A 13,136-nucleotide genomic window follows, 5' to 3' on the forward strand; every position below is an offset into this window, starting at 1 on the left:
GGCAGGCGGCATTGTTCTCTGAAGTGGCGTCTGTTTATAGACAACGCTGAAGGAGGGGGGGGGGGGCGGTGGGCCAGGGAGGTGAATATATTCGCTGTACCATTCAGCGATTATTATCCGTCGGCACTGTGGTCGCACGGCGTAGGGGCAGGAGAGGCCCTGGACCAGATTGGCTGTAGTCAACTGACCTCGGATGCTTCGCAGGTGCAAGGAGTAGACGCAGTGATGGCGTTCAGCACTGAGTGGGGGAGCTCAGGCTGGGTTTCACATGGTCGATGTTTCCGAATCCATGCTGGTTGGCACTGAAGAGGTTATTCTGCTCAAGATATCTCATAATGTTGGACCTCAGAATATGTTCTAAGATTCTACAATAAATCGATGTCAAGGATATTGGACGGTAGTTTTGTGTATCACTTCTACTACCCTAGTACCCTTCCTGTAAATGGGTGTGCCCTGTGCCTTTTTTCAAGAACTGGGCATGTTCGAGGGATGTACGATAGACTATAGTTAGAAGAGGGGCTAACTCAGACGCAAATTCAGTATAGAATCTGACAGGGATTCTGCCGGGGTCCGGAGCTTCGTTTAGTTTTAACGATTTCTCAACACCATTGACACTAATACTTATTTCATTAATCTTTTCAGTGGTAGGAGGATTAAACTGGGGCAATTCTCCTGGGTTTTCCTTTGTAAAGGAACATTTGAAAACGAAGTTAAGCATTTTAGCTTTTGCTTTGATACCCGCAATTTCAGTTCCTGTCTCACTCACTAGGCAATGGATACTAAACTTTGGTGCCACTAACAGCCTTTACATACGACTAGAATATTGCGTCAGATTATGATTACCGGAGGAGTGCTTGTAAATTTATGGGGATACGATTCTGCAATTTTCTTATATAAAAAAATCTCTTTCTTCAGAAGCGTATGGTCTGCATTTAAATGAAAGGCCTCACCAAGAGATGCTTCTATTTAATCTCTTGACACCAGACTACACAAAGAAAGGAATAAAGGAGAATAATACTGATTTTTGGTTATGTTTTCCTTCAGCCACTAAATCAGTCATAGGAAATACACATTTGACAAAACAGAGAATATGTGTCAAAAAAATAAAGGAAGCGAATAAGTAATAGCTCCTAGCGCGAGAGGAGCATAGATTTTTTTCCATCACCGACATCAAATGATAAATTTTTTCTTCTTAAATTACAAATAAAACTACGCAAAAATAGAGAGATCCGCTTTTGTACACTCGATTTTTTAATTAGACGCTTTTAGTTTCCCTCCATTGTGGAGTTTCTACGAGTACGTCTGTAGAGCTCTATCACGGCCGTCGTCAATAGACGCGGCCGTGCCTGTATCTGTATCTAAACTGTATGCAATCAATGTGTCTTTGATTGCGTCATAGATACTTGAAGGGGAAGTATTTTGTTATTTTTTTGTTTTTTGTAAATAAACGTTTTAGGATGTATTTGAACTCGAAATTAAATGTACTGAATATGAAATCTAAAGCACTGTTGTAAATGACCAGGTTGTAAGGACTTGTTTTACTGTACATCTAGTAACTATGAAAATGAAGTCTTTTTGTAATATTTGCTGTACATGGAATTGTGTTGCTATCTGATTCGTCCACGTCAAAAGCATATCTACATAATACATTGTACTTTTTCGTAGTTATTTTTTGATTGTCACTTCCGAAAATGGATATCCAAGGAAGATACAATGTTCGGAGTCCTGGTAAGTAATTTAACTTATGGTGTCATATTATGTGTGATTGCGGAAATTGTCACAGTGTCGAGCTTACAAAACGTGTGTTTTGTTTCTTTCTCACCATAGCAGTTAAAAGGTTAATGCGAGAAGCGTGTGAATTAAAGGATTCCACGGAAGAATACTGGGCACGCCCACTAGATGACAACTTGTTCGAATGGCATTTCACTGTGCGTGGACCGCCGGCTACCGACTTTGAAGGTGGAGTGTATCATGGAAGGATAATACTACCAACGGAGTATCCCATGAAACCTCCAAATATAATACTGTTAACAGTGAGTAGGCCTATATGCTGACTATAAATTTGTACATTCAGTAAAATGGAAGGACAAGCAATGCTTCCGCTGCTTTTTGAAGACAGCGTTTTGTTACAGCTTTGAATAAATGTGTACGTTGATACCGGTTTCATCTCTCGATAACATATTTTGAGACAGTGTTAGATGAGCATCTCACTTTCGTAGAGCAGAAATAGAGTATTTAGGAGTTGCCATATTCATTAGAAATTATAAATTTTGTGGATAGCAATATGTGGGAGCACGCGCAACAGGCGTAGGTTTGGAAAACATCAGGGGCACCTGCAGTTAACTTTAATCTGTTCATGTATCACCTTGAAGCTGTACTTGCCTAATTAACACGCAGAAACAAGGAAATAGGTGTTACTGGTGATTTTAATGTGGGTTTTTGTAAAAACTCTTAATGTAAGCTAATTTATTAGGCCTACATTTTGTGAACATGTGCATGATGACTCTTGGCGCGTCTACTTCCATTCTTGTGCTGCAATCCCCCACCTTTAACCATCCTTACTTGTCTCACTTTTCCTTCCCATGGTGGAAGTCTTTGATGTTCACCCAGTCATGTCGGTGTTTAGGTTCTGCTTTGTTTTCCACTATATCTCTTTACTTTATATTAACTTTTTGACTGATGTAATTTTGGTCAGCTTCTGGGTTAGACATCCATTTTAAAAAAATTTTTTGTAGTGTGGACTGACTTGGGAAGAACACCTTAGATAGCTCAAGCTGCCTCCAGCCATAAAAGACCTCTGTGCACAGTAACTGTGGAGACTCATTTATGCACTTAAAAGCTACTGCAGTTGTTAGGTAGCATTCTGGTAGAGTCCTAGATAAGAACTGGCATAACAGTCGTGGTACTTGAGCTGCTAGCTCCCCACAGATGCCAAGGAGAAGATGCTCATCTTCTGGGGGCATGAAGACTCCTAACAATGTCTGTCATGCCATATGAGCTCAATGTGGCTGGATGGCGGTAGTGATGAGAGAACTTGATGAGAGTAGGTGGCATGACTGTGGACATTTTGAATGTGAAATGCATCAAATTAAATCAGTGCAATGGCTGTAATCATCCGGCTGTTACAAAAGGTAACTCGCTATTTCAATGCAAACAGTTACGATCAAACAGTTTTCCCTGCCCTCCCTATCCCATAGGAACAGGGACAAGTCAGAAGACTGGGAACCAAACAATTTATTCAGTACCTTTTGTGTTCTATAATGGGTCAGGATACTTTTATGGCAACAAAGCCATTAATTTTCATTGAATAAATAGAAGATAAATTTGGAGGAGTAATGGGATGTCACCGCCAGACACCACACTTGCTAGGTGGTAGCCTTTAAATCGGCCGTGGTCCATTAGTATACGTCGGACCCGCGTGTCGCCACTATCAGTGATTGCAGACCGAGTGCCGCCACACGGCAGGTCTAGAGAGACTTCCTAGCACTCGCCGCAGTTGTACAGCCGACTTTGCTAGCGATGGTTCACTGACAAATTACGCTCTCATTTGCCGAGACGATAGTTAGCATAGCCTTCAGCTACGTCATTTGCTACGACCTAGTAAGGCGCCATTACCAGTCACTATTGATGCTGTAAAACATGTACCGTCAAGAGCGATGTTCACCAGTTATGGATTAAAGTTAAGTATTCCAGCAGCTACGTACGTTTTTGGCTATTCTCATTTCCGTGTCCTGTTCCAGACCTCACGCCAGCCTGCGTGAGCTTATACGCGTTCCTTTCGGCTTCCTTCTAGTGGGTTGGCTGTCTTGCCAATCCACAACAAGTAAACACACTAACAAATATGCAAAATGGGTCACTATTGCTTAAGCTGTCTATTCTGCACAATTCGAAGGACTTCAAACATATGAAAGGCTTTGTGAGATACCAGTGACTGTTATTCCACATAAAACTTTGAATAAGGTACAGAAATTATTTTGCCTGGAGAACTCTCACTGCAGGCAGGTCAGAAGCTATGAACTAATATAACAAGTTGAGGTGTGCATTTTGTCCAGCAAATATAAAAAGATAAAACAGGTAAATAAATAGATACAAGCACTTTCATCCTAGCTTTTGAAGGATATGTCCTCCCTGAAAAAGTTGAAAAGTTATAATATGCCTGTGCTATGTGAACCTTACATCACACTGCACACGAGATGTTTTCAATACTTATAGTTTGGACATGCCATCCCAATGTATGGCAAATCCAATATATAAAAACTGTATCAGGTAATTTCTGTGTAAACTGGTAGAACGCAATCCCCCAGTTTCATTGGCTTGTCCTACATTTAAAAACGAAAAGAAAATACAAGAATATAAAATAGTGGACTGCCTATTGTATCCTGAAGAAAGAATACTTGCATCCAGTCAGTACAATCGTCTGTTATGCCAAAGTTGTGGCACCACACCGACCATAGTTTTTTTCAAAACCAAATCTACCACCTGCTATAAACCAAGAACATACAACCAAAACCGAAAGATTACCTGAAAGAGAAATCTCCATCCCTCTTTAATCCTTATCGTACAGAGTTGTCAGTAGCCTACCAGCAGATAAAACAGGTGGTGCTTCATGTCCCACACAAGAGAGGAAGACCCACTTCACAGCTTTTTCCTTCCAAAATATGACTGATGAACTGTTAGATACTATTCAGTGGTTAAAAGAGTAATATGTCAAGTTGAGGCCTACAATCTGAGCAATTACACAAAGGAAAACAGCAAAAAGAGGAAAGGAAGGGAAATTAGAAAAAGAGGAAATAAACAAAGCAAAGCTTTGATTTCTTGGTTCTGATGGAACTGGAACTGTCCTTGACAGCAGAACAATCTTTGAACAATATGCCAACCACACAGGAGGGTTTGAAACTCTCTGAAGAATAACATATATCACCTTCATCCTCACCGAGAATGCCGATGCATTTTCAGTGATTTTATGGTGAAATTGGAGTGGCTTTTATAGGTATATAGATGAAATTTGATAATTAATCACAAACTATCCCACAACATGTATAGCAGGCAATACAAGAACTTAAATTTTTAGAAGACTATCTTCCTACTCTCACACGAGATAACCAATATAGAAAACACAGGACTAGCATCTGGAGATGTTCATACACTAGTCAAATCAAACACCTTCTGTGAACAAATACCTATGAACACTACACTCAAAGCAATCCCATTTGAGTACAGTTGAGCATGATGATAAGATATTACCTACAGAGAAACGGAAGGCCTAATTAAATAGATACCCCTGCTTTACTTTTTACTAGAGATTTTAATGCCCATAATCACTTATGGGACAGTGAGATAGTGACTCACAGAGGGCAACTAAAAGAGAGTTTATTCTCAGATGTTGATCTCTGCCTCCTACATTCTGGGGTTTCAGCTCATTTGATCACCACTTGTGGTTCCTATTCTGCAATGGATTTGACGATATTCTGTCTCAACCGTGCATCTATTATGCAATCGAATGTTCACAATAGCCTTTGCACTAGTGACTATATCCGGCTATTGTATCACCAAGCGAGATGGTGGAGCGGTTAGCACACTGGACTCACATTCTGATTTAGGTTTTCCATGATTTCCCTAAATCACTGCAGGCAAATGACGGTGTGGTTCCTTTTACAAACTGTGGCTGATTTCCTTCCCTATCCTTTCATAGTCCGTCCGTGTGCTCCATCTCTACCAACCTTGTTGTCAGTGGGACATTAAACACTAATCTCATACTCCTTCTCTAACTATGTATTGGTTCCTAATTTATGTCACTCTGGTTTTTTGTCACAGTGGTCACTATGAAGAACCTATTGGAATGCTTTCACTGCTAAAGCACAGATCACAATGAAACAGAAAAGAGGATCGACAAGGTAGTACAAGGTGCAGCAGAAATTATCATCCAACCTTTAAAAACTACAACAGCATTCCCTTCAGGTCCCGCTAGATGGAAATCTGTTCCGTGGTGGTTACAGAGAGATTGCAGAAGCCATCAAGAGAATGACAAAGGGCTCTACATCGACATAGATGACACACCTCTGTGGAAAATTTAATTTTATTCAAAAGATCAAGGGTGAAAGTGCATTATTTAGTGAAACAAAAGAATAAAAAATGTTGGGAATGGTATGCCTCTTCAGTGACAGTACATTTCTCAGCTTTACAGGTGTTGTCGAAATTATGATCGATTAGTGGATTTGAAACAAAAAATGGAATCCAGGGAATCCTTAACAAAGGGAAAATTAAATCAGTTCCTCTGACATTGCTGAACTTCTAACAGTATAGTATGCATAAATATTGACAACCAGGAATTACCATCCTACTTTCCTCAGCATCACCTTTAGCAGAGTTATGGAAACTAAATAATACTTTAAAACAATGTAGTGATACATCCCCAGAACCCGACAACATCTTATTTTAAAATTTTTTAACAAGATTTAGCAAGATAGTGAACTTTCATTGCAATGGAGAGAGAATATGACAATTCCTGTATTTAAGCCAGAGCAAGACCCAAAAAATAGAAATATTTACAGACCAGTCAGCCTAACAACTAACTTGGGTAAACTATTAGAAATGATAGTTAATGCATGGCTTTGTTAGTGTTTGGACTCTAGAAATCTCATTTCCTTATTTCATTGTGGATTCCAAAGGTTTTTACATGCCATTGATCATCTCATACGATTGGAGTTTGTGATTATGGAGACCTTTTTGCACCACTCACATTTGATCAGTGTTTTTTGATTTATGCAGGGCATACAGTACAAGGTGGCATAACATTTTTTGAACTGTGCATGACTGGTTTTTTGTGGAAATATGCCTGTCTTCATGCAAAAGTTTTTATCGCTTAGACTGTTTAAACTTCCCCCATGAACCATGGACCTTGCCGTTGGTGGGGAGGCTTGCGTGCCTCAGCGATACAGATGGCCGTACCGTAGGTGCAACCACAACGGAGGGGTATCTGTTGAGAGGCCAGACAAACATGTGGTTCCTGAAGAGGGGCAGCAGCCTTTTCAGTAGTTGCAGGGGCAACAGTCTGGATGATTGACTGATCTGGCCTTGTAACATTAACCAAACGGCCTTGCTGTGCTGGTACTGCGAACGGCTGAAAGCAAGGGGAAACTACAGCCGTAATTTTTCCCGAGGACATGCAGCTTTACTGTATGATTAAATGATGATGGCGTCCTCTTGGGTAAAATATTCCGGAGGTAAAATAGTCCCCCATTCGGATCTCTGGGCGGGGACTACTCAAGAGGACGTCGTTATCAGGAGAAAGAAAACTGGCATTCTACGGATCGGAGCGTGGAATGTCAGATCCCTTAATCGGGCAGGTAGGTTAGAAAATTTAAAAAGGGAAATGGATAGGTTAAAGTTAGATATAGTGGGAATTAGTGAAGTTCGGTGGCAGGAGGAACAAGACTTTTGGTCAGGTGATTACAGGGTTATAAATACAAAATCAAATAGGGGTAATGCAGGAGTAGGTTTAATAATGAATAAACAAATAGAAGTGCGGGTTAGCTACTACAAACAGCATTGTGAACGCATTATTGTGGCCAAGATAGACACAAAGCCCATGCCTACTACAGTAGTACAAGTTTATATGCCAACTAGCTCTGCAGATGATGAAGAAATTGATGAAATGTATGACGAGATAAAAGAAATTATTCAGGTAGTGAAGGGAGATGAAAATTTAATAGTCATGGGTGACTGGAATTCGTCAGTAGGAAAAGGGAGAGAAGGAAACATAGTAGGTGAATATGGATTGGGGGGAAGAAATAAAAGAGGAAGCCGCCTTGTAGAATTTTGCACAGAGCATAACTAAATCATAGCTAACACTTGGTTCAAGAATCATAAAAGAAGGTTGTACACCTGGAAGAATCCTGGAGATACTAATAGGTATCAGATAGATTATATAATGGTAAGACAGAGATTTAGGAACCAGGTTTTAAATTGTAAGACATTTCCAGGGGCAGATGTGGATTCTACTGTATGCAGGGCATACAGTACAAGGTGGCATAACATTTTTTGAACTGTGCATGACTGTGGTTTTTTTGTGGAAATATGCCTGTCTTCATGCAAAAGTTTTTATCGCTTAGACTGTTTAAAGTCAGGGTGGGCACGGCCGTCAGTAAACAGTACGTGCAGGAAAATGGAGTCCCACGAAGATCAGTTTTTAGTGCAACATTTTTTGCAATTGCAGTAAATGGCATAGTAGACACAGTGGGACTTACAGTCACACCAGCATTATATGTCCGTGATCATTGTTTACATTATAGTTCTATATAGTTTTGTACTGCAGAACACCAATTACAGGTACCGATACAGAGGACAGAAAAATGTACACAATCACACGTTCTGCACTTCTGTAGAATACAATCTGCCCATCCCTATTCAGAACTATACCTTGAAACCCACATTACTTCCAATCTGAAGAGACTCAGTACTGTCCATTTCTGTCGTAGCAGTTCGTGGGGTGCAAAGCAAACTGTTTTGTTAACTCATTTTATCCCAGTTCGACTGGAAGCATTGTTTATGAGTCAGCAGCACAATCCATCCTAGAAATTAATAGACCATCACAATGGAGTCTCTTTGCCCAATGGAGCTTTCTGAATGGGCCCAGTGATAGCCTTCTTATAGAAGCGAGAGTACGAAAATTGAAACTAAGGTGCCAACAAAGCTTATTAAAACTTATCAGAATTAATCAAATACCATACCACCCAAGTCACCCCATTTTATTCCGCAATCCTGCATGTGCTTACTCGTGACATCTGAACATCAGTAACACTAGGACTGGAAGATCTCCGATCAGACCTTCAACATCCTCCAGTTATGTTATATGTTACTCTTAAACACGAATCCCTCTATGGTATGTTCCCTAACCAGCAGTAAGGATGAACGTTTGGACACAAAAGACAGGGTATCTCCCAATTATTATCCCAGCGCATTTTATTCTGTCATCCAAGAGTATCTGTATTTTAATCTCCTTTGCACAGTTGTCCCCAAAGATAATAAGAGTGGCTATGCATACTTACACACTCAGAACCAAGAACAACGTTGTTCGATGAGGTTTCGGGACTGCAGTCGGATCATGTCGACTTCTTGCCACGATATTTCGGCTAGCAATCGCCCAGCCATCTTCAGTCAATGGAGACTGCAAGTTCCTGGTGTTGGCTTTATAGCAAAAATTTGTGCAGAAACCCATGCAGATTGGTGGCCGTCACAGGAGCGTCCTCTGTCGAAATCCGCACTCTCTGGAAATACTGTTCTGTCTGTGGCACACATGTGCATGCATAAAGGTGAAAACTACATGTTTGCCCTTTGTCAGAATGCACACTCGCGTCGCTAAAAACCGGATGTCAGATGTCACAAGATGTGTCATTATGAATAAACTGCCTTCCTGTCAGAAGAAATTAGAGAGATCACCGGATCCCAAGCCTTGTCCAGTTGAAAACCGCCATCACAATTTATCAGATTTTGTGCTAGGCATATTCTCACAGATTCTTTAATTACTGAATCCCAAAAAATTTTCGCTGCGGCCAAGATTTTTGTGGCAGAAAAATCCATAGCGTGTCCTGTGGTAATACAGTGCTCAGCCACGGCCGGCTTACTGGGCTGCGAAAGGTGAGTGTGGCACTCGAGTTCAATGCATCTTTCATGTATTGTGTGTGTCGTCTGACTGATGTAAGCTTTGCCACACTGGCAAAGAATTTTGTAGATCCTGGTATTCTGCAGACCCAGATCATCTTTTACCAAACTGAGAAGGGCACTAATCTTCGCCGGTGGCCGGAAGATTACTTTTACTTGATATTTCCTTAGGATCCTGCCTATTTTAGATGAAATGTTGCCGACGTGAAGGACACTCACCTGAAGGTGGCTGGAAGTTTGCCAGCCAAAATATCATGGCAGGAAGTCAACATGGTCCAACAGCAATCCCGAAACCTCATCGAACATTCAGTACACCGGGAAAACTTCAAGAATCACAAGACCAATATTCTCTACTAAAATTTAGTATTTTTACTACAGTGTTAACGGCCGTCCATACAGCACTACAAAACATAATGGCTTTCCCTGGATGGGATTTTTTATGTATGCAGCATCTCTTTGGGTGCTTTGCAAACAAAAGAAAAGTGCTGTCCAAAACATCCATTGTATATGTAGCCATGAACAACTGGGTGGTCTCTACTGTACAGGGATATCCATAGCTTTTTCTCTGGACAGCAAACCATGTTGGCATTCCAGATAATAAGCTGGCTGACAGGCTAGCCAAAGAAGCCACGAGGAAGGAAATACTCAAACTAATTATTCCAGGTGCTGACTCAAGTACACACGTCCATGACATGTCCTTAGGAAATGGGAAAACAAATGGCAAGGTAGTCCATGACCAAATAAACGCACCGAGCGAGGTGGCGCAGTGGTAAGACACTGGACTCGCATTCGGGAGGACGACGGTTCAATCCCGCGTCCGGCCATCCTGATTTAGGTTTTCCGTGATTTCCCTAAATCACTCCAGGCAAATGCCGGGATGGTTCCTCTGAAAGGGCACGGCCGACTTCCTTCCCCATCCTTCCCTAATCCGATGAGACCGATGACCACGCTGTCTGGTCTCCTTCCCCACAACCAACCAACCAACCAACCAAATAAACTATGGACCATCAAACACACCTCCAAGGGCTGTCAGATTTGGCTAGAAGCTCAAGAAGAGGAGGTATTGGCTTATGCTGTCTCAGAATTGAACATATCTAAATAACTCGAGACTTTCTACTATGAAAAGAACAAACCCCCAGGTGTGTCTGTGGCAGAACATTGTTTTGCTACATCCTGAAGACTGTAAGACTATCAAAGATCGGTGACATCAAATGGGCCTAAGGCAACACTTGTCAGAGATTCTAGCAGATGATGAAACAGCACCACCCATCCTATTCTTCACACCTGACCCTGGCTTAGACAGCAAAATATCTCCATTTCTGTATTAACCTAAGGTACTACATGTATTAGGTTGCCAGTTTAACTTCCAAGCAGTGATCTTAGTTTTCTATTCTGAGAGTTGAATTTTAGTAGGCTAATTACCCATTTATGTACCTAGTACAAAAGTGTGATAGTTTTATTACCATTGAACAAAGAGAGGAACAAAAAAAGGCTTGTACCTATATTTTTGGATGCCAGGCGTGGATAAAGAGGCTAATAACCACATATTCAGAATCATCATCTGTTATTCATGAACACACATTTTCAATAACTTGTCAGCGATCATAAAAGGTTTTACTAGTAGTTCAAGTCCAGTTTAAGAAAAACTAAAGGATTTATTGGTAGCCAACTCCTCGTCCCTCAGCGGCTAATTTCAAAAGCGGTGAACTATGTGTTGCATGTGTGATTGGTAATGTCAAATAATATGAGTATTACATATAAGCTGACTTCTGTACAAATTCAGTGCAACAATGTGACCACATAGTATTGAGTATTTAAATGTTTTGTCACAGATTTGTTGTTATCTTCTAAATTAAAATATGTTTTAAGATGTTTTGACTTATTCCACTTCCATGAGGAAAATTTCCTTAAAAATTTCGAGAACTTTAAGATGATATGACATCAAAAGTGCATTTATGCTGCCAATTAAGATTAGAGCCCTTCTTGCGACTGAGGAAACCTGGAGCATACAAGATTCCGTGCCATTGTGGGATGGCATATGTTGGCCATATCATGTGTATTATACATTATCAATGTGTAGAACATCATTGTAACACTCATTTGCTCCAGCCAGAGAAATCCGCAGTGGCAGAACACTGTTTTAATTTGTTGAAATCACTTTAGAAGAATATTTTCCACATCACGTCGAAATACGAATGTACTTCATTTTGGATCTACAGAAGTAGTTACCTTTGGCATTTAAGAATGCTTCCATATTTTTGAATATATAGTACATGTAGATGGCACTATAACGTATTTTTTCGCCATGTCGGAAACTTTTGTTGGTTCATGAGGATTAGATTAGATTTACTTTCATTCTAATTGATCCATAGTGAGGAGGTCCTCCAGGATGTAGAACATGTCAGAAAAACAATAATACATGACAGATATTTACAACTAAAACAAATAAGCTAATGTACCATTCCACAGATCCCAAGTGGAATGATCGTCATTTTTTAATGAACACTATATGAAAGAGTCATTTTACAAATACTAATGCACTGAATCTAAAATAAAAAAGTTTATTTATTTATTTATAAGGTAATAAATGTGCAATACAACTACTATAATACTTATTTACAATGAACACATTACTGCACTGAAATGGTGCAGAAGTTATAATATCACACACAAATCAGTTAGTTCTACTGGGAAATTCATCAATGGAGTAGAAGGAGTTGGCCACCAATAAATCCTTTAGGTTTCTCTTAAACTGAATTCATTGGTTGTTAAACTTTTTATGGCTGCTGGCAAGTTATTGAAAATGTGTGTTCCTGAATAATGCACACCTTTTTGTACAAGAGTAAGTGACTTTAAATCCTTGTGAAGATTATTCTTATTTCTAGTATTGATTCCATGAATTGAGCTGTTGGTTTGAAAAAGTTATATATTTTTAATGACAAATTTCATTGAGGAATAAATATATTGGGAAGCAGTAGTTAGTATCCCTAGTTCCCTAAACAGGCTTCTGCAGGATGTTCTTGAGTTCACACCACATATAACTCTTATTGCACGTTTTTGTGCCCGGAAAACCTTTAGCTTGGCTTGATGAATTACCCCAAAAAAATAATCCCATATGACATTATGGAAAAGTTTTATTGCTTTATGAGGACGTATGGGTGTCGATGTTTGTATTGTCAACTGCTTTCTAATTACACTGTTGTTGCCCATTTCTGTCCAGTTTTGTGTCTAGAAAAATTAGAATTTGTTAAAATTTTTTTCAGTTACTTATATTTCTGCTAACCATTGCATCTTCAAGTCGCTGTTGACTGCACAGTGCTGTTACATTGGCTATCTCTATTATTCAGACACTTGTTAATTGAAAAAAAATCATTGTTCTAATCACTTTGCCTAGTTCACCCCCAAACTGTGTTGATTTACTCTTTACCTGCCATGCAGTTACGCAAATGCTGACACACTTACCATTCTTAGATTCC

The 13,136-nt window shown here is 39.9% G+C and overlaps 1 protein-coding gene across 3 annotated transcripts in view; it reads left to right on the plus strand.

Moving 5' to 3' along the window:
* Positions 1–1,349: 1,349 nt before the first annotated feature.
* The window catches only part of LOC126255780 (ubiquitin-conjugating enzyme E2 J1-like), a 55,018-nt gene continuing 43,231 nt past the window's right edge, over positions 1,350–13,136 (plus strand). The window contains exons 1-3 of one of the 3 annotated variants that reach the window (XM_049955428.1): positions 1,350–1,525; positions 1,666–1,728; positions 1,828–2,033. In XM_049955428.1, coding sequence (XP_049811385.1) covers positions 1,692–1,728; positions 1,828–2,033 — 243 coding nt within the window. In that variant the 5' untranslated portion in view covers positions 1,350–1,525; positions 1,666–1,691. Of the gene's footprint in view, positions 1,729–1,827; positions 2,034–13,136 lie in introns of all 3 variants that reach the window. The other 2 variants (XM_049955429.1, XM_049955427.1) reach the window with 2 other exon arrangements.

The sequence above is a fragment of the Schistocerca nitens genome, chromosome 1 (genome assembly GCF_023898315.1).
Source record: "Schistocerca nitens isolate TAMUIC-IGC-003100 chromosome 1, iqSchNite1.1, whole genome shotgun sequence".
NCBI lineage: Eukaryota > Metazoa > Arthropoda > Insecta > Orthoptera > Acrididae > Schistocerca > Schistocerca nitens.